The 27,018-nt window shown below is 40.4% G+C and overlaps 2 protein-coding genes across 2 annotated transcripts in view; one reads left to right on the plus strand and one right to left on the minus strand.

The window, feature by feature from the left end:
* MLH1 (mutL homolog 1) overlaps positions 1 to 8,177 on the minus strand; it is a 51,696-nt gene extending 43,519 nt beyond the window's left edge. The window contains exons 1-3 of the mRNA XM_082663989.1: positions 7,957 to 8,177; positions 6,058 to 6,148; positions 3,810 to 3,908 (exon numbers count right to left, since the gene is read on the minus strand). Coding sequence (XP_082520115.1) covers positions 3,810 to 3,908; positions 6,058 to 6,148; positions 7,957 to 8,072 — 306 coding nt within the window. The 5' untranslated portion in view covers positions 8,073 to 8,177. The remainder of the gene's footprint in view (positions 1 to 3,809; positions 3,909 to 6,057; positions 6,149 to 7,956) is intronic.
* Positions 8,178 to 8,562: 385 nt separating this feature from the next.
* On the plus strand, positions 8,563 to 10,383 carry EPM2AIP1 (EPM2A interacting protein 1; the record flags this gene model as incomplete). The annotated part of the gene is made up of 1 exon (XM_082663501.1): positions 8,563 to 10,383. The coding sequence occupies one exon, from the start codon at positions 8,563 to 8,565 to the stop codon at positions 10,381 to 10,383; it is 1,821 nt and encodes a 606-aa protein (XP_082519627.1).
* Between the last annotated feature and the right edge of the window lie 16,635 nt (positions 10,384 to 27,018).

Genomic DNA, 27,018 nt, shown 5'->3' on the forward strand with positions numbered 1-27,018 from the left:
CATTTTTTTTTTTTTTTTTTTTTTTTTTTTTTGGCCACACCGCACAGCTAGTAGGATTTTAATTCCCCAACCAGGGATTGAACCTGGGCCCTCGGCAGTGAGAGCACTGAGTCCTAACCACCGGACTACCAGGGAATTCCCCACCCCCAAGCATTAACGTTAACCTTAATAGCAACTGTGTTCAGGTGTAGCGTTATAGGTGTATTTAATAGTCTCAATGATTTGTCTTCTAACAAGTTTAAAGCCTGCCTTCAGAAATGGATAATGGAAACACTGCAAATAGATAGTGCTGTATACTATTATTCAAAACTGTTTTCTATAAGCAATTTTATGTTTAGAAATATAAATTTAGGGACTTCCCTGGTAGCGTGGTGGTTAAGAATCCGCCTGCCAGTGCAGGGGACATGGTTTCGAGCCCTGGTCAGGCAGGATTCCACGTGCCGCCAAGCAACTAAACCCGTGCGCCACAACTACTGAGCCCGTGAGCCACAACTACTGAAGCCCGCATGCCTGGACCCCGTGCTCTGCAACAAGAGAAGCCCCCGCAACAGGAAGCCGAAGCACCGCAACGAAGAGCAGCCTCCGCTTGCTGCAACTAGAGAAAGCCTGCGCTCAGCAACGAGGACCCAACATAGCCAAAAATAAATAAAGTTAAAAAAAAAACGAAATATAAATTTAAAATTATGCAGGGACTTCCCTGGTGGTCCAGTGGTTAAGACTCCGTGCTCCCAATGCAAGGGGCCCGGGTTCGACCCCTGGTCAGGGAACTAGATTCCACATGCTGCAACTGAGATCTCACACCGGGCAACGCAACTAATACCCAGCCCAGCCAAATAAATAAATAAATATTTTTTTAATTATGAAATTAAGACTAAACAAATTAAAAGAAAACAAAAGACCATTTTTTCCCCCTTAAAATCAGGATTGGTTTGCTAGCCCTTTGGAATCTGTATCTCCTTTCCCAAGGACACCATAGCATAAAAAAATGCAACCCAGGCACTGTGATGGGGTCTGTGTGACAGCATCTCAGGAGACAGTGAATACAGCTGTGGCAGACTCAGTTCATTAACAAGGACCATGGCTCAGGCTCAGAGATTACCAGGTCCTAGCTGGATTTCCCTGGTGTATGTAATTGAGCTAATGTTCATCATTAAAAATGTAAATGATTTTGCAACCTGTGGTAAGGAAGGACATTAAATACATCAAAAACTACAATGCTACCCAACACCAGGAAAAGAAAGGGCCACTGGCAGATGGTCCTGCTTCTTCAGGGGCCTTTGTACCGGCACCGGAGCAAGAGGACAGGAACACAGACTCTGGAGTCAAACTGCCAGGGCTCAATTCCCCATTCTGCCACTTCCTAGCTGTGTGCCCTGGTCATGTTTCTTAAAGTCTGTCAGTTTCCTCGTATATATGTAAAACATGGTAATAATAATAATAGAACCTACTCTATGGAGTTGTTAAGAGTGAAAGGGTTAATACACACAAAGGGCTGAGAACCATGGATGGCACACAGCAATCCTTCAATAAATCTTCCCTATTTAATTACAACCCCAAAGATACCCTACAGCTGGGCTAAGGCTCCAGGAGGCCATGCGCTTAGGAACTGACTCAGGAAGTTGCAAAGCCAGAATGAAACTGCTTTGCTAGGGTTGACCTGAGGCCTACTTAAAGTCAAGGGGGCCTCAGGGTACACAGTCTGATGTTGCCCCTACCTGGAACAACCTGGGGCTCACTGTGAGCCAGAGGGTGCTTGAGACTACCCGGATTTGATCTAAATTGCAGTGACTGGGTCACAGCTGCCTTTTAATTTAAAAAAATCAAATAGGGAATTCCCTGGTGGTCCAGTGGTTAGGACTCAGACGCTTTCACTGCCGGGACCCAGGTTTGATCCCGGTTGGGGAACTAAGATCCCGCAAGGCGCTCAGAGAGGCCAAAAAATAAAAGAGAATAAAATAAACAGATAAGTCAAATAAAAGTAAACTACATTCACATGATAAAAAATCCAAAAACTACAGAAAGGCCTAAAACGAAAAGTAATTTGCCCCATTCCCCTCCCCGACACTGGCTCTCATTTCCCCCAAATAACTACTCCAAACAGTTTCTCTGGTACCTCAGAACGTGTGGAAAGGAATACAGCCCTGCCAACACCCGGATTTTAGCACAGTGAGACCCAGTGACACCTATTTCCCCTAACCTCCAGAACTGTAAGATTACAAATTTGTGTTGCTTTAAACCACGAAGGTTGTGGTCATTTTGGGGGGCAGCAATAAGAAACTAATACAAACTACTTGAAAAGGATACATATTTTTACTCACGAATGCTATTTCTATAAATTTATCCTAAGGAAATAACTGAACAAAACACATTGTATGTACATGAATATTCACCAGAGCATTAAACACGAAAAAAATGGCAAAGAGCATAAATGTTCAACATGAAATTATATAAATAGACTGCAGTATGTACAAGTAATAGAACAGGGACTTCCCTGGTGGCGCAGTGGTTAAGAATCCGCCTGCCAATGCAGGGGACACGGGTTCGATCCCTGGTCCAGGAAGATTCCACATGCTGTGGAGCAACTAAGCCCGTGTACCACAACTACTGAGCCTGTGCTCTAGAGCCTGTAAGCCACAACTACTGAGCCCACGTGCCACAACTACTGAAGCCCATGCGTCTACAGCCCATGCTCCACAACAAGAGAAGCCACTGCAATGAGAAGCCTGCGCACTGCAACGAAGAGCAGCCCCCACTCGCCGCAACAAAGACCCAATGCAGCCAAAAATAAATAAGTTTATAAAAAAAAAGAACAGTATGTAGCCATTACAATTTATGTTGCTCTACATATATTGAATAATATCTTTATATCCAGAGTATTGTCATAAAAATATGATACTATTTTTATCCATTTTCTATTTAATATATCCCTATGATACATCATATAATTTCATTCACAGCTATTTCAGAATATAACTTAAAAGGACTCAAAAAAAAAAACCGATGAAACTATTTTTATACCAAGAAAATTAACAGTAATTTCTCCTTAATACCATCAAATAACCAATCTGTGTTCAAATATCTGTCTCAAAAAGATTTTAGTTTGTGCAAATCAGGATCCAAGTAAGATCAATACATTGGAGCTGGTTCACATGCCTCTTAAATCCCTTCTAATCTATGCTTCTTCCTCCTTTCTTTACCTTTTTTCCCCCATACAGTTTACTTTACAGGAAACAAGTCTTTTATCATGTGATTTCCAGTCTCAGTACCATTTACCATGCTCCCTTGCTCCTTGTATTTTTCTGTATATGGGTACTTGGATCTAAGTATTGGTAAGATTCACATTTGATTTTGGACAAGAAACCTTGGTAGATAGTGCTATCTTCTTCCATCAAGAGACCTGGGGGGGGTCTCTGTAGATACAGTTTATGGTGTATTAAGTATTTATGGATAGGGAGGGTGGGAGGGAGGGAGATGCAAGAGGGACAAGATATGGGGATAAATGTATATGTATAGCTGATTCACTCTGTTATAAAGCAGAAATTAACACACCATTGTAAGGCAGTTATACTCCAATAAAGATGTTAAAAAATAATTAAATAAAATAAAATAATTAATTAATTATTTTTAAAAAGTATTTATGAACAATTCTCAGTTTTGGAAAATTGAATCTAAGTTTGTTTAGATTCGCATATATTTTAACAAGTAAAAAGTATCATGTCTTATTGACCTGCTGAGAAACATATGCTGACAAATGGCAGAAATATCATCACAGGAGGATGTTTTACACATTTCTTCAATCCTCAGCTTACCTCACCCCGAAAGCCATAGGTAGAAATATGAGCTAAATCCTCAAAGGACTGCAGTTTACTTGTGGTGAACCTCTCACACACAATCTCCAGATCTTCTTTCTAGAAGGTGCAAAAAAAATCAGTGAATAATTATGTTACTCATTTTTCCAAATCTTTTTTAATTTCCCTCTTCTTGATTGAATCCAGGAAGACATTCCTCTTGGGAGAAGAGTTCTAAATCAGCAGGAGCCTCCTCTCTGGACGTCCAGAACTCCACTCGGTCCTGCTGCTCCTTCTTCCTCTCTCGCCTCATTCCTCAGCCTCATTTGCTGCTTCTGTCTCATCTCCCCTGAGAGTGGATAATTCACAGTTCCATCCCTGGACCTCTGCTCTGTCTACGCTCACTGTCTTGATGATATCACCCAGGCTCACAGATTTTACAAAAATCATTACTGTATTAGAAAACTTCTTTATTAAAAATCTATAGGTACATTTAATTGTAGTAAAATATACATGACAAGATTTACCATTTTAACCCTCTTTAAGTGTACAGTTCTGTGGCATGAAATACATTCACATTGTTGTGCAACCATCACCAACATCCATGTCCAGAACTCTTTCATCTCCACAAACAAACTGTACCCATTAAACAAAACCTCTCAGGACTTCCCTGGTGGTCCAGTGGTTAGGGTTTCATGCTTCCATTGCAGGGGGCAAGGGTTCAATCCCTGGTCGGGGAACTAAGATGATTCCGCAGGCCATGTGGCGCAGGCCCCCAACCCCCTGGAAACCACCATTCTACTTTCTGATTCTATGCATTTAGCTACCCTAGGTACCTCATACAAGTGGAATCATATAGTATTTGTTCTTTTGTGACTGGCTAATTTCACTTAGCATACTGTCTTCAAGGTTCATCCACGTAGTAGCACTTGTCAAAATCTCACTCCTTTGTAAGGCTGAATAACATTTCATTGTATGTATCACATTTTGTTTATCCATTCATCTGTTGATACTTGGGTTGCCTCCACCTTTTGGTTATCATGAATATGTTGCTATGAACATGAGTGTGCAAATCTCTTCAAGGCCCTGCTTTCAACTCTTTTGGGTATATACCCAGAAGTGGAATTGCTGGGTCATATGGCAATTGTTTAATTGTTTTAAGGAACCACCATACCATTTTCCACAATGGCTGTACTATTTTATATTCCCACCAGCAACATACAAGAGTTCCAATTTCTCAACATCCTTGTCAATATTTTTAATTTTTATTGTAGTTGAAATATTTGGTTTTTATTAATTAATTAATTATAACAGCCATCCTAGTGAATGTCAAGTGGTATCTCACTGCAATTTTTATTTGTAGTTCCCTAGTTACCAGTCATGTTGAGCTTCTCTTTATGTGAGTCTCATGGCTTTTAATACCATCAAAATGGAATACACCAAATTTTTATCTCCAGACTCATACATGTATCCAACTAACAGGCATCTTAAGTTGAACATACCCCAAAATGAATTTCTGATCTTCCCCCAAACCTGCTTGTTCCATAGCCTTCTCAAGAGTAAATGGCAACTCTTTTTTTTCTATTTGCACAGGCCAAAACCTTGAAGTCATTCTTGACTCCTCTTTTTCTTACTCCCTGGACAAGCAAATTCTGAGAGCTTTGGTCTTCATCATCAACCCAGAATCTCACTGCTTCTTACATCTCTGTCACAACCAAACCGGTCCTGTCCGGTCCTTCTATCCTGTCCTGCTACAGTCTATTTTCTGCATTGCAGACAAAAGAGTTCTTATAAAACTTGCCAAAGCATGTCACCTCTTTGCTCAAAACCCTCTAAAGAATATCCCACCTCATCCAGAGTAAAAGCCAAATATTTTACAACATCCTACAATGTCCTACATGCTCAGCCTGGTTATCCTTCAGACCTCATTTCCTTTTAGGCTTCCACTCCCTCCACCACCCATTCTAGACATACCAACCCCCTTGCTAGTCCTTAAGCGTGTCATGCAAGCTTCCATTTCGTGGTTTTTGTGTGTATTGTTCTCTTTGCTCAGGACACTCAACCTTTAAAGTTTCATGACTCGCTCCTTGACCTCCTTATTCTCCTGAACAGTACCCAGCATGGAGTAGGTACTCAATAAATATTTATTTTTCAAACAATCCCACCCATAAAAGCCTAAAGTTTCCAGAACAGGGAGAAGTCCCACCACTTCCTGCAGATGTAGCACACGAAGCACACAAACATCCTGCCGCTCTGAGGTTTTCCTTACCCTGATGCCGGTGCCATTGTCTTGGATCTGAATCAACTTCAGGCCTCCCTCTTTAATAACCACTTGAATACTTGTGGATTTTGCATCTAAACTGGCAAATCAAACAAAAAAATAATAATTTATTAGTCTGCAACTACTCTAATGCACATATTTTAATACGAGTCAGGGGATAAGAACAAATTCCAGACAAATATAAGACTCAGTGTGTTTTCCTTTGTCTCACAGGCTCTGTGACTACATTGTTATCAGTTTACATGCTGTGTGAGAGAGAGGGAAGGAAGAGAGGGACGGAGTGAGGAACCATCATTTCCAATAGGACATTCAGCAACTTTTCTGTTCCTCTAGGAAAAAAAGAAAGGGAAGTTAGAAGTGGGACCTTTTAGTACATGCCTCTTTCTTACCTACTTTTCAACTAATTCTACCATCTGTTACTCAAACTTTATTCAGCCTCACGCTCCTAAATGACTCTTATAAAATGTCATTAAAAAAATTCTAAATGTTTTTCTCTACTATTTTCTTTATGCAAATATATTTATGTTGGGGGAAAGAAAAAATGGCAGTGCAGAAAGCTCTTTAAGAAGTCAATACATCTTTTTATTCCTTCAAAGAGTAACCTACAAGCATAGAGCACCTACAGAGCTACAGAAAATAAATCCAGACTGAGGCTGCATGAGAAAGAAAAGTTTCCTCCTCCTCACACAGAAAATTCTTTATTCAGAAATAAGATATTAAGTTACTTAAATATTAAAGATCTTTCTCAGGAGCCCCTAAATTGAAGTTGTACTTAGCCGTCTTGACTTACGTATTAAAAAGAGCATAACTGGACTCCATACAAAATCTCTGCTTAGAGAATTCTAATCCACTGATCTAACATGTGTAGTGTTGCCGTAGTCTTCTGGCACAGTACAGTAACAGGCCTAAATCGTTCTGTCAGTTAATTCTAACACTGCAGAAACAAAAGCCAGCCTTTGTGAATTTAAAGTCAAAAGGAGAAACCATCCCCAGTCTCCCTGCTCCTTCTTTTGTCTACCTTCTAATTCTCTTCCTTTCTCTCAGTGGTCCTTTAAGACCCACTGTTCTTTCAGTCCCATTACCCACGATGGTTGTTTGTGTTTTCACAACAATCCCTTTACAAACCTACCAATCTTCGCTGGGACATTTTTTTCCTTTTAACGTATAGATTTTATTAACATCAATGCATTTTAACACAAAGGATCTGACATAACGTTTAGGTACACTATGAGCCTCTGTCCTTTTTAAAGTTTACAGTTTACACCCAACTTTCTTTCCACGTTTTTATTCTCCTCCTTCCACAAGGTTTGTGTGACAGTTCTAAACTTCAGAATCCATAAAATCAGATATCTTCAAAGTGACCCCGCAAAAAGTAAAGGGCAGGAAAATCCTAAGTGGGGTCAATCACTTGGCAATAGGGAAATCACAAGTTAAACCCCAAGTCCATCGAACTCTCCTAAAATGTCAGCAATTTATTTAGAATAAAACTCAAAATGAATCGTACTTCTGAATGTAGATGGATGACTTCCGGAATAAGCAAGAAACTGATAACACATAGTAACCTCTGAAGGATGAAGGAAGTTTTTTTCCTTTTAAATTATAAAATTTTTATACATTTAAAAATTTGCACCTTCCGCATATATAATTTTTAAAGGACTTCTCTTAATGACAACATGAAAATATTGTGTAACCCTCTCCTTGCCCCGCAACAACCCTGAAGTCTCGCGAGGACGCTCGAGGACCCGTGAGGGGCGAAGGCCAGACCCCCGGCCTCCGCCGCCGTGCGCCGCACACGCCTTGGCTGCGGGCATGGAGGCGTGTCCGCCCTATCCTGAGCATCGGCCCGTTAAGTCGTAGCCTCTAAGGAAGCCTTGACTCCCTTCGTACCAGTTCTCTATCATCTCCTTGATGGCATTAGCCGGGCGCTGGATAACTTCCCCTGCCGCGATGCGGTTCACCACTGTCTCGTCCAGCCGCCGGATAACCCCCGCTACCAGCGACATTTTGGCGCCAGAGGAGCCCGAGTCACGGAGAGAAGCTAACTGCAAGTGCCTTCAGCCAATCCCCTTAGAGCATCGTGCCCACATCTTTCCATCAACTCCGCTGACGCCGTCCTGCCCCACCCTCTAGCGGCAGCGCCGCTTCCGGGACAGTGAGCTATTGATTGGGCAGCGTGAATGCCAGTCAAATACGTGAGTTCCGGTTCTCTTAGTCCCGCCCTAAAGCGCCTTCAGTCCACTTTGCAGCTAGAAGGATGTGCGCCTGCGCACTAAAAACCGCTGTCCACTCTTCCTATTGGCTCATGTCTGGGGCAGAGGAATACGAAATCTCCAGCCAATAGGAACAGAGGTGTCGGAGCCGCAGGTTGGTGTCCCCAGCTGGGGTGATCTGGCGCAGAGTGGAGGAGGCGCTTGCGGCTCGCTCCTGCTCCTCCCCTCTCCTTGCGGCCTCCCGGAGGTCTGCCCAGCTCCTGTGGCCTCCCGTGAAATGTGGATGACGCCCAAGAGGAGCAAAATGGAAATCGACGAGTCTCGGGGGTTCCGGGCCGAGTGGACACAGCGGTACCTAGTGGTGGAGGCTCCGGAGGGCGAGGGCGCCCTGTGCCTGGTGTGTCGCCGCCTGGTCGTAGCCACCGGCGAACCCGACGTCAGGCACCACTACGAGGCCGAGCACGACTATTACGAGCGGTATGTGGCGGAGGGCGAGCGCGCGGCCCTGGTGGAGCGTCTGCGTCAGGGCGACTTGCCCGAGGCCGCCCCGTTCACTCCGGAGGAGAGAGCTGCTCGTGCAGGTCTCGGGCTCGCCCGCCTCTTGGCCTTGAAGGGTTGCGGCTGGGGCGAGGGGGACTTTGTGCACCGGTGCATGGAGGTGATGCTGAGAGATGTGCTGCCCGATCACGTAAGCGTTCTGGATGGCATTGATTTATCTCCGGAGATCACGCGGCAGAGGGTCCTGGACATTAACCAAAATCTACGCAGTCAGCTTTTTAACCGAGCCAAGGACTTTAAAGCCTATTCCCTTGCCTTGGATGACCAGGCTTTTGTGGCCTATGAGAACTACCTCCTGGTCTTTGTCCGCGGCGTAGGCCACGATTTGGAGGTGCAAGAAGAGCTTCTGACCATAATCAACCTGACTCATCACTTCAGTGTTGGTGCCCTCATGGCGGCAATCCTTGAGGCCCTACAGACGGCAGGGCTTAGCCTGCAGCGGATGGTTGGACTGACCACGACCCACACTCTGAGGATGATTGGTGAGAACTCAGGACTGGTGTCATACATGAGAGAAAAGGCTGTAAGCCCCAACTGTTGGAATGTGATCCATTATTCAGGATTTCTTCACTTGGAACTGTTGAGCTCCTACGATGTAGATGTTAATCAAATCGTAAATGCCATATCTGAATGGATAGTTTTAATTAAGACCAGAGGCGTTAGGCGGCCGGAATTTCAGGCTTTACTAACTGAATCTGAATCAGAGCACGGTGAAAGGGTTAATGGACGCTGTCTGAACAATTGGCTTAGAAAAGGGAAGACTTTAAAACTAATATTTTCCTTAAGAAAAGAGATAAAAACATTCTTGGTTTCGATAGGGGCAACAACGGTCCATTTCACAGACCACGAATGGCTTTGTGACTTTGGCTTCTTGGTGGATATTATGGACCACCTTCGAGAACTCAGCGAACTATTGAGAGTGAGTAAAGTCTTTGCTGCTGCTGCCTTTGACCATATTTGTGCGTTTGAAGTGAAGCTGAATTTACTTCAGAGACATATTGAGGAAAAAAATCTAACACACTTTGCCGCCTTGAGCCAAGTTGTTGATGAGCTTAAAGGGCATCTTCAAGAAGACGAAAAAATACTCGATCCTGATAGGTATCGAGTGGTGATCTGTCGCCTACAAAAAGAGTTTGAGAGACATTTCAAGGACCTCAAGTTCATTAAAAAGGACTTAGAACTTTTTGCAAATCCATTTAGCTTTAAACCTGAATATGCACCTATTTCAGTAAGGGTGGAGCTAACAAAACTTCAGGCAAATACTAACCTTTGGAACGAATACAGAACCAAAGACTTAGGGCAGTTCTATGCCGGATTGTCTGCTGAATCTTACCCGATTATCAAAGGGGTTGCCTGTAAGGTGGCATCCTTGTTTGATAGTAGCAAAATCTGTGAAAAGGCTTTTTCATATTTGACTCGGAACCAACACACTTTAAGCCAGCCATTGACAGACGAACACCTCCATGCCCTGTTTCGGATTGCCACCACTGAAATAGAGCCGCATTGGGATGATCTTGTGAGACGAAGAAATGAATCAAATCCATAAACTTTTGTAGTACAACATTGAAACACTCAACAAGAGTCCAATTCTAAAAGCAAACATCTGTTTGATTTTCAAGTTTACTAATTTGGATTGTGGGAAAGCACCACATTATTCATCCAAATTGATCACAATTCAAATTCTTCAGACATATTTTTTTTCCATATCAAGAGGCAGCATGGGACTGAAACATGCAGACACCTTTTTTTAAAACTTAATTTGATGGCAAAGTCATTATCTTTTGCTTTTATGATACAACTGTTTTTAAAGACATTTAGTACTAATAATGTGAGTTGAATTAGAAGTCTGTTTTTAAGGTGTTTCAAAGAAACTTTAGCTCTTATTTTAACAAAGTGTTAAAATTCTGATGCATATAGTCTGAAATTATCAACTGCTTAAATATATGTTTGAGCCAATTTGCAGAAACTCACATAGCAAGTGCAGAAGTTTCTGAAAAGGAGGAACGTACATACAGTGGAGGTATTTTGTCAAACTGTCAGAATGTTTGAGACTATTTTTTTAGACATATTTCTGAGTCTGAAGTAAATATTGACATATTTCCTCCCTCTCACCTCCCTCCCACCCGCCCTAGCGATAATGATATTACTAATACAGAAAATAAGCACGTAAAATTTTAGTCAGAGGAGCAAGAATTTTTTTTTAATTGCTAGTTTAGGAGGCTTCCTGCAGTCTGGAGATCAGACTAACCAATTTTTGGAAGTTTCCCCTGAATTTTTCACAATTGGGTGCTGTTTTATGAGCTTGCCTACTAAAGGACTACGGTAAGTATAGACTCTTAGGGGTTGCCCGCTAGTAATTCTTTTTTCTACTCTAGACAGTTTGGCCCTGTCAAAAAAGGATGAGGAAAAAAAGATGTTTGCATCCCAGGATCAGGAGGTGTGAGATATTTTAGCTAATTTGTCCTATCTGCATGAGTGTTGCAGCTTTATAAAGAAATCCTGCTTAGAGGAAACCCTTTATTTTAAAGTGATATAATATCAAATGTTGTTTGTTGCTGGAAATGGATTTATTATAAATTTGACACTATCCCACACATTGTGTATTTAAGACAGTGCACAAGTGGAAATATTTAACTCTTAAGAAGCAGCTTTATTTACAGATTGTAGCACTTCCGTATTTCTAAGTGAGACATCTGCTTTGTGCTAAAACAGTAATTTTCAAACTTATGTTAACCATGAAAAGGAAATCTTACAGTAAAGCCAAATATGTGAAATGATTTAAGAAGAGGACCCAACTTAGAGATCCTCTCAAGTACAATTTGAAAACTTGTGTTCAAGTCCTGTCTTAACTATTGTAATGCATTTTTCTGTGGCCACTAATTCAGCAAATTCAAGGAACCAGAATACAAACAAGAATTTAGAAGGAACTGAAGGCTGAGCTATCAAAATAGATGCCATAAACAGCCCAAGAACCAAAATTCTGCCAGTGGTTCTCAACCAGAGACGGTATGCCCTCTTTCCAGAGGATGTTGGGAGACATAAAGGGGACTGTTTTAATTGTCACACTTATTGAGGGAAGTTCCGCTGGCATGTCAGCATGAATGACACCCCATCCCCCACAGTGCATAGGACAGCACAGCACAATAAAGACTTATTCCTCCCAAAGTGCCAGTAGACCCCCTGTGTAGATTCTTTTATATTTCGAGGAACAGGGCAAATTACCGGTAGAAGCAGAATTAGAAGGGCAAGTTGGGAAGACTGATAATACTTGATAAGGGACACTAATTCCAGCATTCCAGGTTTGGCTGGTAAGATGCAATCAAGGCCTTGCTAGGTTCTGGTAGCTCACAATAGCATTTATAACTCAGTAATTGGTATTGAACCAGATTAAAGGGCTCTGTTCTATTATACATAATTGGTTTAGGGCAGAAAAGAACGTGTAATGTATTACTAAGATACTTAGCAAGAAGGGTCAAGTTAAGATTTGGGTTAACAGGAAGTAAACTTAAATATCTGGAAAAACAACATAGTGAAAAACCAAACAACAACAACAAAAATCTACCGGTAGTTTCCCAATAGTTTGGCGTATTCTCTTTCATGCAGGTGCTTTATTGAAAGGATAATTGGAACACCTGAAAGCTGCTTCTGCTTTCTAACCCCAGTTCCTTAAATATTGAACTCTTGTACATTTTGTGAAGTTCCACTATATATTTTGCTTAAGGTAATAATAAGATTAGTTATATAGTCAGTGAATGTGGGGGAGGCATAAGCTAAGAATTTTAAATTCACCCTGAACAATAGAGAATTGCCATAAACTAGTCTTTGTAAAACAGAAAAAAAAGTGTGTATTTTACTGTTTTCTGTACTAAGTAATTCTGTAACTGCATGGCAGTCTTTAAAAATTTCTTTTTATAAAATAGTTGTTAACTAGTCCTGTTGTATCAGTAAATATAGTTAAAATAAGTACTATTTTTAAAAAACTCTGTGTCCCCATATCTCCCATTCCTACTAGTTTTCTTAAAAGATTTGTCTGTGTTTCCACTGTCCCGTATCGCTGCTCAGACTGCTCTACCAAGCTTACTAAGTCCTTGTCAATATTCCTACCCTCTTTACCCCACTGGCCACCCTTCATTAAATACTTGTTTAGTTTGGCTTCAGGGAGATACCATCTCCAAGTATGCTTTCTCAGTCTTCTTTGCAGGTACCTCTTTCCCTTAAACATCTGTGTCCTTGGGATTTTTAAATTTGGTTTTAAGCTGTCTTATTCTATATCATCTCCGTAGCTGATCTCTTTTTTCTTTCATGGCTTCACTTACCAACTTTATGCAAATGACTCCCAAATTCATATCTCCTTTCTAGACCTTTCCTGATTCCTATATCTAATTGCTAACTTAAGTCCACTTTGCTGTCTCATAGGCACCACAACATGTCCTTGACCTTGCCCCCCAAACCTGCTCCTCCTTTCCTGGTCCCTCTCTCAGTAAATGGCACCACCACTGCCAACCATTCAGTTGCCCTGACCCAAGGCCCAAACCCAGTTAGCCATGACTTTTCCCTCTTCATCACATCCACTCACACACACCTTTCTGTTAAGCCTGTTGCCTAAACTTTCCTTGATTCTACAGTGCTACTATCCTGATCAAGGCCATCAACCTACCTATATTATAGCACGGGCCTTCTCAGGCTCCATTTCTCTGGTTGTGATCCCTTTCACAGTGCAGCCAGATTATTCCAAAAGACGTATCTGGTCATATCACTCCTCTGCTTTCACCACTGCTCTTAGGATACGGCTGTTCAAGTTTCAGTTTATATGCCACTTCCTCTAGGAAGCCTTCATCAATACCCTCTAGACTAGGTGCCCCTACTGTGCACTCCCTAAATACCCTGTTCTTCACCAGCCATATACTTAGCACACTTTGTTGTTCCTTCTTATTGATCAGTGCTAGACTGTAAGCTTCACAAGGGCTGGGACCATATATATGCCTGCACACTGCTGTATCTAGTGCTTAGCACAATGCCTGACATTTCAATAAATGTTTGGATGAATAAATACTTGTATAGTGCTTTACGATCTTTGCAGCCCTTTCATAGTCTCCTTTGACCTTCACAGTGGTCCTGCTGTACCTGCTTGCTGGGTAATTGTTATCTACATATTACAAATCAAGAAATGAAACTAAGTTCTTTGTGACTAGGGAATTGTATTCCTAGAATTTAGTTTAGTGCTTGGCACGTGGCTCAAATATTTACTATGTGAATGTTGTTGAGGAAACAAACTTAGATTGCAGTTTGCCCTAGTAAACGTAAGTAGTAAAGCTGAGTATACTCACATAAATCCACCATGTAATATTGTCTTTACCTCCTTGATGTAGAAGTCTTAATTTTTTTTTTTTTAATTTCTAAAGGGAGGCTTGCAAAGGAACCTGGATGAGAAAGACTGGACAACTATTTAGTGGACTAAAACAATATCTCAGTAATTAAAAAGTTGCATTCAGTATTGGAAAAAGATAATGCTGCTTAAGAGTTAATATCCATTTTCCTTCTGTAAGCATCAACCCTAGGAGAAAATGGCATCTTATTTACTTGCTCTTTTCCTTTACAGATAATTTCTGGCTCTTCTGGGATTTTAAAGTAAGTAAATTTAACAAAATGTTAGAAGAATGACTCAGTCAGCCCTTCTGGTCGCTAGATATTCAGTTCACTTGCTTTCCTACCTGCAGAATGTCCTCATCACCTCCCCAAGGAAGGTAATCCGAAAGTGACATCTGGTCAATATGTACTTCTTAGATTTGCTACGTTTCTTTGCTTTCTTGTTCGCATGCCTCTCTGAACTTACTTTCTGGGTAACTTGGGCTTTCAGGCTTTGTGGGAGAGCCATACCCTTAGTCTCTTTTTCCCTGAGCCATTTTTTTCCAGTTTAAGGGATTAACCAGTGTTACACTCTTAGTTGGACTTTTAATCTGAGGCCCATTAACTAATTCAGAGGTTTTAACAGTAGGTGTGATAGTCATCCAGTGATTTGATCCTTGCTGCGAAAGTGGGTTTTAGTCAACCTTTGGCGTATAGGATTTCTCGCTTTTATCTCTTTGTAATTGAGAAGTAGCTTCTTCCTACCCAGTAAGTACTTGAGTTTGTGAACTCTCTTTATTCCCTTGCTTTTTTGCTTGCAAACTGATTAATTCTTTTCTGAGTTCATCTCTTTCCTGTCTATTTTGTCAAATGGGGCCAACAGCAACCATAACATATTTTGTTTTCTTGTCTTTTTTTTTTTTTTCTTGAGTAAAGTATAGATTCTCTGCCTTCCAGGTTCTCTCCAGACAGTTTCATCACTCCATTAATATGCATCGCCCCTGCATAAGTTATTTCTTCCATCTTCCACTAGCAATTTCCTGAATGCCTGCCAACTAAGCCAATGTTCAGTATGCTAGGTTTTTCAAAAACAGAACCAGTTTCTGTATCAGAATGGCCTAGGTTGCTGTGCGGTAACAACCCCAAAATCCCAGCTTTTCTCTTGTAGTTTGGCTAGGGGCTTTGCTCTAAGTCAGGAATTGAAGAACTATGGCCATGGGCAAAATCTGTCCTGCTGCCTGTTACTGTAAATAAAGTTTTATTGGAAAATAGCCTTGCCCGTTTGTTTATGTATTGTCTGGCTGCTTTTGCTCTACGGTGGCAGAGTCGCGTAGTTGTGGAAGAAAGTGTCTGGCCCACAAAGGCTAAAATATTTACTGTGTGACCCTTTACAGAAAATGTTCACTGATCCCTGCTCTAAGTGCTCCTCATTCTAGGACTCAGGCTGACCAAGCAGATATCATGTATGGTGTGGCTGCTCATTTTGGGAAATGAAAAAGTCTGACAAATCACTTATAGGCCGGCCCTTAAAGCACTTTCACTGGCCAAAGGAAATCACATGGCCACACCAGAGTTCAAGGAGGAGTGTAATCCTTCCTCGAGCCTTGGAAGAGAACCCGAAATACTTGGAAGACAAAACTACCGACTACACATATAGTTATATCTCCCTATTTATAAAATTTCTTTGAAAATATTTTTTCTTTTTAATTGAGGTGAAATTACATTCAGTAAAATGCAAATATTTCATGTACACCTCAGTGGATTTTTATATACATCCTTGAACCCATCCCCCAAATCAAGATATTGAACATTTCTCGTACCCCGGTCAGTGCCCTGTGCCCCCCCCCACACACACAAATAACTGCTATTCTGACCTTTATCACCATGGATTACTTTTGTCTGTTTTAAAGCTTCATGTAAATGTAATAATTATATGTACTCTTGTTCAACATTGTGTCTGTGAGTCATCCATGTTGCGTGTAGCAGCAATTCGTTTTTTACTTCTGTGTAGTATACCATTGTATGACTTATACCACAATTTATGAATCCATTCTACTGTTGATGGAAATTTTAATTGTTTCCAGTTTGTGGTTATTATGAATAAAGTTGCTATGAACATTTTTGTGTCTGTCTTTCAGTGAACGTGAGCACCCATTTTTCTTGGTATTCTCCTTGGTATATACCCTGCTTCCATACTTCCCTCATAATTATTTGCACAGCAACTAAACTGACGCTTAATTTTTAAATATAAATCAGCATGCCAGTCCTCTGTTCAGAATCCTCCAGTGGCTTACTATCACAATTAGAATAAGATCCAAGGTCTATCGTGGTCTGCAAGATCTGTACCCACACACACCCTTTTTCTTCCTACCCCATCTTATATCATAACCGTTATCCCTTCCCTTCCCCCAACTTGCTCTGCTGTGTACTAGACACTGCTGGTAAGTTGGGGATTGAAGATAAATGGCTTGACCCTGTCCTTAAAGTTGTTGTAGTCTACATAGATAATTTTAACAAGCCATGACACTGATTTACGTTGTCAATTACTAGTTCTGTAGGGAATGAGAGGCAAATACGCCCTATGATTAAAATAATTAGTATAACATAATTTACAATAATATTTAACTCCTGGAAGGGATTTAGAGAAGTAAGATTAAAATGTAAAACCCTGTTGATAAATTCAAGAAATGTGTAAGTTCTTGCATTTTAGTTCCACTGATTATGAATTAGAGTTCACCAACTTGGTTACATTATTACAATTTACTATTACATGTTCACTTCCATGAGGGGTAGGTGGGGGCTGAGAGGGGTGAACAGGGGTGAGAAGGCATTGGAATAAATAAGTGCTGATATTAAGCACAGTCCAAAATAGCAGTCATAACAAAGGCCTCCTTAAATTATTGGTACATTATTGGTTATTATAAAATAACTGAAAGAATTCGACTTAAGCACTTACCACATTTTTTATAACTTTACTGATGTATCAATACAATGAAGTAACAATAAACTGCACATATTTAAAGTATAAAATTTGATTTGTTTTGACAAAAATGCATGAAACTCACCACAATCAAAATATTTCCTCACCTGCAAAAGTTTGCCATTTGGTTTTGACTAATGGGAAGGAAATTTTACTCCAATTTAAGGGGGAGGATGTCTCTCAGAACCACCACTGTCAACTTCCCTCCATTTGCCAGCCAGCCTCGTACACCTCCGTGGCTCTCCATCACTACCCCACTCCAGGGCCATTGACCAACTAACCCAGTCTCATATGCCAGTTCCACATTTCCGGGCATGAACTTGTGGCAGTTCAGTCTTTGATGTCTTCCCTGAGGCCAGAGTGATGGTTGTGAAGGGAACGGTCCCATAACGTATTTGATAGGGATTTCTGATTGTGAGAACCAACAAGCACTAGCTTAAAGGGAAAGAAGGGAATGCTTAGAGAAATACGGAAGTATTTTACAGAAGCCATGTGGGGGAATTGAATTCAGTGGTCATTCAGCAATTATTTAATGAAGGCCCGCTAGAGCCAGGCACTGGTCTGGACACTGGAGATTCAGATTTTGAAGCCAAATAAATTTCCTACCCTCATGGATCTTGTGTGTTCCCTCTGCACGTCTGCTTCATTCTTCTCTCTGAACACCAGCCTCCACTGCTCATATATATATTTTTAATGGGAGAACACTGTTATGACTGGAAAGATATTTTTCTTAAAAGGGGTCCATAACATACACTCCAGTCCTGCGGTTGGGGTGGGTTGAAGAGGAAGACTCTACAAAAGAGTTTGGGCTGGGCAGACACACCAAAAGTTGTCTATCACATCTCTGGTGGTTAAGCAACCATTGATATTCAAAACCATTCCGATGGATTTATTGTCTCCTGTTATCAGAGTTCTCATTGATCCTTCTGAGTCAGAATTTATAGAACTGAATGTTAAAGAATCCATAGAAAGCTCATTTATCCCAACTCCTTTACAGGTAAAGAAATTGGGTCCCAGATTGGGGGCTAAGGTTATTCTGAATTACGCAGCAGAACCGATTCCCCCTCAAGGGATACACATAACAATATCTTTGAGCTGTTTAGCAGATACTGAAACGCCCACCAGGTGGAAGAAGTTAAGGACGGTATGCCACCCACAAGCATGTAGACCCCAGGCTAGTTGGAACCAGAAGGTTGATGATGCTGACTCCCACTTACCTCACCACCAACCAATCAGAAGAATGTCCACAAGCTGATCATCCCCTCTTTGAACGATTACTATAAAACTTCTCACTACCCCTCTAGGTTGGGACACAGAGTTGTGAGGACATTAGCCCTCTGTGGCCCCCTTTGCCTGGCAAAGCAATAAAGCTATTCTTTTCTACTTCACCCAAAACTCTGTCTCTGAGATTTAATTCAGTGTCGGGGGCCAGAGGCTGAATTCAGCTTCATTCTGAAACAGTTTAAATACTGTACATATTACCAGTTTCCGGAGGGCTTTGTTGGGGAGCAGGGCACAGCCTTTAAAAGAATGACAGAGCCGTTGAGGATACAACAAAACTGGTTAAAACCAACTAGGTCCAAGATGGTCAAAAATTCAACTTCCAGTAGACCTTGAGCCTCATTATGCGCTCATTGTAGCATATTAGCATATGCTAAAGAACACACCCACAGGCACCATGACAGTTCCGAGCCTCCCATAAAAGGCTCAAAAGTGGATGGTGGCCCAATTCCTGGAAATCCCTGCCCCTTCCCCAAGCTAGTTGGAATAATTCTCCCACTCATTAGCCTATGAAATTACCCAGCCCCTAAAAACAAACTATCCCATATTCTGGGGCCGCTCTCGCCTTCTGAGACGACCTACACTCTATGGAGTATCTCAATAAACCTGCTTTCACTTTACTACGCAAAGCCCCACTTGGTGGCCCGTCCCAGGAACTCACCTGAGACCTGGGTCATGACCATCCTCTCGCACCCCATTTTCCTGCAACCTCTTTACAAAGGATGTTTTTAAAAAATAGACACTTTATTATATACACAGGTGATAAAATCCCAGACTCACCGTTAGGCACATAAATATAGACCCTGCTAAATATTTAATATTGTCAAGCTTGTACAACTTGAGCATGGTTTTGAGGCCAGCAACCTCAATGTCTATCTAAATGGGGGTCTGATCTTGCTAAGATGTACTATCACTTTTTTTTTTATTGGAGTATAATTGCTTGACAATGTTGGGTTAGTTTCTGCTGTAAAACAAAGTGAATCAGCTATATGTATACATACATCCCCTCCCTCTTGAGCCTCCCTCCCACCCCCCCATCCTACCCTTCTAGGTCATCACAAAGCACCGAGCTGAGTTCCCTGTGCTATACAGCAACTTCCCACTAACTATTTTACACTGGTAGTGTATTTATGTCAGTGCTACTCTCTCAGTTTGTCACACCCTCCCTTTCCCCGTCCCCCATGTCCACAAGTCAGTTCTCTATGTCTGCGTCTCTTTTCATGCCCTGCAAATAGGTTCATCAGTACCATTTGTTTTTCTCTTTCTGACTTCACTCTGTATGACAGACTCTAGGTTCATCCACATCACTACAAACGACCCTACTTCGTCCCTTGTACGGCTGAGTAATATTCCATTGTATATATGTACCACATCTTCTTTATTCATCTGTCGGTGGACATTTAGGTTGCTTCCAAGTCCTGGCTATGGTAAATAGTGCTGCAATGAACATTGGGGTACATGTATCTTTTTGAATTATGTTCTTCTCAGGATACATGCCCAGTAGTGGGATTGCTGGGTCATATGGTAGTTCTATTTTCAGTCTTTTAAGGAACCTCCATACTGTTCTCCATAGTGGCTGTATCAATTTACATTCCCACCAACAGTGCAAGAGGGTCACCTTTTTTCCACACCCTCTCCAGCATTTATTGTTTGTAGATTTTTCTTATTATTTATTTTTATTTATTTATTATTTTTTGGCTGCGTTGGGTCTTTGCTGCTGCGCGTGGGCTTTCTCTAGTTGTGGCAAGTGGGGGCTGCTCTTCATTGCGGTGCGCGGGCTTCTCATTGCAGTGGCTTCTCTTGTTGCAGAGCACGGACTCTAAGCGTGCAGTCTTCAGTAGTTGTGGCTCACAGGCTCAGTAGTTGTGGATCGTGGGCTCTAGAGTGCAAGCTCAGTAGTTGTGGCACACGGGATTAATTGCTCTGCGGCGTGTGGGATCTTCCCGGGCCAGGGCTCGAACCCGTGTCCCCTATTGGCAGGTGGATTCTTAACCACTGAGCCACCAGGGAAGTCCCATTTGTAGATTTTTTGATGATGGCCATTCTGACTGGTATGAGGTGATACCTCATTGTAGTTTTGATTTGCATTTCTCTAATAATTAGTGATGTTGAGCATCTTTTCATGTGTTTACTGGCCATCTGTATGCCTTCTTTGGAGAAATGTCTATTTAGATCTTCTGCCCATTTTTTGATTGGGTTGTTTGTTTTTTTAGATATTGAGCTGCACGAGCTGCTTGTATATTTTGGAGATTAATCCTTTGTCAGCTGCTTCATTTGCAAGTATTTTCTCCCATTCGGAGGATTGTCTTTTCATCTTGTTTATGGCTTCCTTTGCAATGCGACAGCTTTTAAATTTAATTAGGTCCCTTTTCTTTTAATAAATTGATTTATTTTATTTATTTATTTTTGGTTGCGTTGGGTCTTCATTGCTGTGTGCAGGCTTTCTCTAGTTGCAGCAAGCAGGGGCTACTCTTCGTTGTGGTGTGCAGGCTTCTCATTGCAGTGGCTTCTCTTGTTGCAGAGCATGGGCTATAGGCGCACAGGCTTCAGTAGTTGTGGCACATGGGCTCAGTAGTTGTGGCTCACAGGCTCTAGAGCGCAGGCTCAGTAGTTGTGGCACACGGGCTTAGTCACTCTACGGCATGTGGGATCTTCCCGGACAAGGGCTCGAACCCGTGTCCCCTGCATTAGCAGGCGGACTCTTAACCACTGCACCACCAGGGAAGCCCCCCACTTATTATTAATAAATCTACTTCTTACCTATCACTTTGCCTCTCGCTGATTTCCTTCTGCAGCAAGACACAAAGAACCTGAGCTTCATTAAGTCCTGAGACCAGGTGTGTGGTTTCAGTTGGAAGATTGTGGGTTCGACTCCCATCTGAGGTGTGGTTTCAACAGGGCTTACACAGAAAGCCTTTAGGAATCTAGAATTCTTTGAGATATTGCTACATGAGGTATATAATAAAAATATAAAATTTTCATATTTTGATGTGTATTCTGAAACAGTTTCAATACTGTATATATTACCTGTTTCTGGAGGGTTTGAAAAAAGTTATCTGAAAAGAATGAGACTGCAGCCACTTTAGGGAGTTCTCTGACAGTTTTTGCATTTCCTCTTATGTCTCTTGTATATTGAATTAATTCCAATTTTTGGAATTTTCCATTAAATGAAGGTTTCCAAATTTATCAAGTTGTTCATAGCATTTTTATTTTATCTCCTTGGTATCCCTGGTTATACTCTCTCTCTCTCATTCCCAATGTTTGAGCTTTCTTTTTCTTAATTAGCCTCATTGCAGAATTTTTTTTTTTGCCCTTTTCAAAGAATTTGTTTCCGTGTTAATGTATCAGTACCATTATTTTCTAATTCATTGATTTCTGCTTTTATTTTCTTTAATTCATTCTTCCTATTTTCTTATTCATTTTTTCTGTTAATGTATTTTTCCCTCATCCTTGAGATGAATATTTTTACACTTTGTTTACTAACTAACCTATCCTCATTGTACCTCAAACCTATTATCAATATAAAATAAAATTTTAAGACCTATATTATGCCTTTCATTGCCCTGAATTATTTGACTGGTATGGATACTTTGACATGCCACAATACCTCTTTTAGCCCTGAAGTTTTTATTTCATCCTTAAAAAAACAAGAACATTTTCTTCTATAATTACAATGCCACTGTCACACCTAATAATAATTCTTCGACAAAAACTAATGCCTAGTCCATATTCACATGTTCCCATTTGTTTGTAAAAATTAATTTTTTTTAAACATCTTTATTGGAGTATAATTGCTTTACAATGGTGTGTTAGTTTCTGCTGTATAACAAAGTGAATCAGCTATACATATACATATAGCTCCATATCTCCTCCCTCTTGCATCTCCCTCCCACCCTCCCTATCCCACCCCTCTAGGTGGTCACAAAGCACCGAGCTGATCTCCCTGTGCTATGCGGCTGCTTCCCACTAGCTAGCTATTTTACATTTGGTAGTGTATATATGTCCATGCCACTCTCTCACTTTGTCCCAGCTTATCCTTCCCCCTCCCCATATCCTCAAGTCCATTCTCTACATCTGCATGATTATTCCTGTCCTGCCCCTAGGTTCTTCAGAACCTTTTTTTTTTTTTTTTGAGATTCCATGTATATGTGTTAGCATACAATATTTATTTTTCTCTTCCTGACTTACTTCACTCTGTATGACAGTCTATAGCTCCATCCACCTCACTACAAATAACTCAATTTCGTTTCTTTCTATGGCTGAGTAATATTCCATTGTATATATGTGCCACATCTTCTTTACCTATTCATCTGTTGATGGACATTTAGGTTGCTTCCATATCCTGGCTATTGTAAATAGAGCTGCAATGAACATTGTGGTACATGACTCTTTTTTGAATTATGGTTTTCTCAGGGTATATGTCCAGTAGTGGGATTGCTGCGTCATATGGTAGTTCTCTTTTTAGTTTTTTAAGGAACCTACATACTGTTCTCCATAGTGGCTATATCAGTTTACGTTCCCACCAACAGTGCAAGAGGGTTCCCTTTTCTCCACAACCTCTCCAGCATTTATTGTGTGTAGATTTTTTGATTATGGCCATTCTGACTGGTGTGAGGTGATACCTCATTGTAGTTTTGATTTGCATTTCTCTAATGATTAGTGATGTTGAGCATTCTTTCATGTGTTTGTTAGCAATCTGTATATCTTCTTTGGAGAACTGTCTATTTAGGTCTTCTGTGCATTTTTGGATTGGTTTGTTTGTTTTTTTGATATTGAGCTGCATGAGCTACTTGTAAATTTTGGAGATTAATCCTTTGTCAGTTGCTTCATTTGTAAATATTTTCTCCCATTCTGAGGGTTGTCTTTTCGTCTTGTTTATGGTTTCCTTTGCTGTGCAAAAGCTTTTAAGTTTCATGAGGTCCCATTTGTTAATTCTTGTTTTTACTTCCATTTCTCTAGGAGGTGGGTCAAAAAGGATCTTGCTGTGATTTATGTCATAGTGTTCTGCCTATGTTTTCTCATAAGGGTTTTATAGTTTCTGGCCTTACATTTACGTCTTTAATCCATTTTGAGTTTATTTTTGTGTATGGTGTTAGGGAGTGTTCTAATTTCACTCTTTTAACATGTAGCTGTCCAGTTTTCCCAGCACCACTTATTGAAGAGGCTGCCTTTTCTCCATTGTATGTTCTTGCCTCCTTTATCAAAAATAAGGTGACCATATGTGTGGGGTTTATCTCTGGGCTTTCTATCTTGTTCCATTGATCTATATGTCTTTTTTTGTGCCAGTACCATACTGTCTTGATTACTGTAGCTTTGTAGTATAGTCTGAAGTCCAGGAGCCTGATTCCTCCAGCTCCATTTTTCTTTCTCAAGATTGCTTTGGTTATTCGGGGTCTTTTGTGTTTCCATACAAGTTGTGCAATTTTTTGTTCTAGTTCTGTGAAAAATGCCATTGGTAGTTTGATAGGGATTGCATTGAATCTGTAGATAGCTTTGGGTAGTAGAGTCATTTTCACAATGTTCATTCTTCCAATCCAAGAACATGGCATATCTCTCCATCTGTTTGTATCATCTTTAATTTCTTTCATCAGTGTCTTATAGCTTTCTGCATACAGGTCTTTTGTTTCCTTAGGTAGGTTTATTCCTAGGTATTTTATTCTTTTTGTTGCAATGGTAAATGGGAGTGTTTCCTTAATTTCCCTTTCAGATTTTGCATCATTAGTGTATCGGAATGCAAGAGATTTCTGTGCATTAATTTTGTATCCTGCTCCTTTACCAAATTCATTGATTAGCTCTAGTAGTTTTCTGGTAGCACCTTTAGGATTCTCTATGTATAGTATCATGTCATCTGCAAACAGTGACAGCTATACTTCTTCCTTTCAGTTTGGATTCCTTTTATTTCTTTTTCTTTTCTGATTGCTGTGGCTAAAACTTCCAAAACTATGTTTAATAATAGTGGTGAGAGTGGGCAACCTTATCTTGTTCCTAATCTTAGTGGAAATGGTTTCAGTTTTTCACCTTTGAGAATGATGTTGGCTGTGGGTTTGTCATATGTAGTCTTTATCATGTTGAGTTAAATTCCCTCTATGCCTACTTTCTGGAGAGTTTTTATCATAAATGGGTGTTGAATTTTGTCGAAAGCTTTTTCTGCATCTACTGAGATGATCATATGGTTTTTCTCCTTCACTTTGTTAGTATGGTGTATCACATATTAATTTGTGTATATTGAAGAATCCTTGCATTCCTGGGATAAACCCCACTTGATCATGGTGTATGATCCTTTAACTGTGCTGTTGGATTCTGTTTGCTAGTATTTTGTTGAGGATTTCTGCATCTATGTTCATCAGTGATATTGGCCTGTAATTTTCTTCCTTTGTGACATCTTTTTCTGGTTTTGGTATCAGGGTGATGGTGGCATTGTAGAATGAGTGTGAGTGTTCCTCCCTCTGCTATATTTTGGAAGAGATTGAGAAGGATCGGTGTTAGTTCTTCTCTAAATGTTTGATAGAATCCGCCTGTGAAGCCATCTGGTCCTGGGCTTTTGTTTGTTGGAAGATTTTTAATCACAGTCTCAATTTCAGTGCTTGTGATTGGTCTGTTCATATTTTCTGTTTCTTCCTGCTTCAGTCTGGGAAGGTTATACCTTTCTAAGAATTTGTCCATTTCTTCCAGGTTGTCCATTTTATTGGCATAGAGTTGCTTGTAGTAGTCTCTTAGGATGCTTTGTATTTCTGTGGTGTCTGTTGTAACTTCTCCTTTTCCATTTCTAATTTTATTGATTTAAGTCCTCTCCCTCTTTTTCTTGATGAGTCTGGCTAATGGTTTATCAATTTTATTTATCTTCTCAAAGAACCAGCTTTTAGTTTTATTGATTTTTGCAATTGTTTTCTTTGTTTCTATTTCATTTATGTCTGCTCTGGTCTTTATGATTTCTTTCCTTCTGCTAACTTTGGGTTTTGTTTGTTCTTCTTTCTCTAGTTCCTTTAGGTGTAAGGTTAGATTGTTTACTTGAGATTTTTCTTGTTTCTTGAGGTAGGCTTGTATAGCTATAAACTTCCCTCTTAGAACTGCTGTTGCTGCATCCCATAGGTTTTGGATCGTCGTGTTTTCATTATCATTTGTCTCTAGGTATTTTTTGATTTCCTCTTTGATTTCTTCAGTGATCTCTTGGTTATTTAGTAACGTATTGTTTAGCCTCCATGTGTTTGTGCTTTTTACTTTTTTTTCCCTGTAATTGATTTCTAATCCCATAGCATTGTGGTCAGAAAAGATGCTTGATATGATTTCAATTTTCTTAAATTTACTAAGGCTTGATCTGTGACCCAAGATGTGATCTATCCGGAGAATGTTCCGTGCACACTTGAGAAGAAAGTGTAATCTGCATTTTTTGGATGGAATGTCCTATATATATCAATTAAATCTATCTGGTCTATTGTGTCACTTAAAGCTTGTGTTTCCTTATTAATTTTCTGTTTGGATGATCTGTCCATTGGTGTAAGTGAGGTGTTAAAGTCCCCCACTATTATTGTGTTACTGTCGATTTCCTCTTTTACAGCTGTTGGCAGTTGCCTTATGTATTGAGGTGCTCCTATGTTGGGTGCATATATATTTATAATTGTTATATCTTCTTCTTGGATTGACCCCTTGATCATTATGTAGTGTCCTTCCTTGTCTCTTGTAACATTCTTTATTTTAAAGTCTATTTTATCTGATATGAGTATAGCTATTCCAGCTTTCTTTTGATTTCCATTTGCATGGAATATCTTTTTCCATCCCTCACTTTCAGTCTGTATGTGTCCCTAGGTCTGAAGTGGGTCTCTTGTAGACAGCATATATATGGGTCTTGTTTTTGTTTCCATTCAGCAAGCCTGTGTCTTTTGGTTGGACCTTTTAATCCATTCATGTTTAAGGTAATTATCAATATGTATGTTCCTATTACCATTTTCTTCATTGTTTTGGGTTTGTTTTTGTAGGTTCTTTTCTTCTCTTGTGTTTCCCACTTAGAGAAGTTCCTTCAGCATTTGTTGTAGAGCTGGTTTGGTGGTGCTGAATTCTCTTAGCTTTTCCTTGTCTGTAAAGCTTTTGATTTCTCCATCGAATCTGAATGAGATCCTTGCCAGGTAGAGTAATCTTGGTTGTAGGCTCTTCCCTTTCATCACTTTAAGTATATCGTGCCACTCCCTTCTGGCTTGTAGAGTTTCTGCTGAGAGATCAGCTGTTAACCTTATGGGAGTTCCCTTGTATGTTATTTGTCATTTTTCTCTTGCTACTTTCAATAATTTTTCTTTGTCTTTAATTCTTGCCAATTTGATTACTATGTGTCTCGGCGTGTTTCTCCTTGGGTTTATCCTGTATGGGACTCTCTGTGCTTCCTGGACTTGGGTGGCTATTTCCTTTCCCATGTTAAGGAAGTTTTTGACTATAATCTCTTCAAATATTTTCTTTTGTCCTTTCTCTCTCTCTTCTCCTTCTGGGACCCCTATAATGTGAATGTTGTTGCGTTTAATGTTCTCCCAGAGGTCTCCTAGGCTGTCTTCATTTCTTTTCATTCTTTTTTCTTTATTCTGTTCCACA

Source organism: Grampus griseus (genome assembly GCF_964374135.1).
Source record: "Grampus griseus genome assembly, chromosome: 10".
NCBI classification, from domain to species: Eukaryota; Metazoa; Chordata; class Mammalia; order Artiodactyla; family Delphinidae; genus Grampus; species Grampus griseus.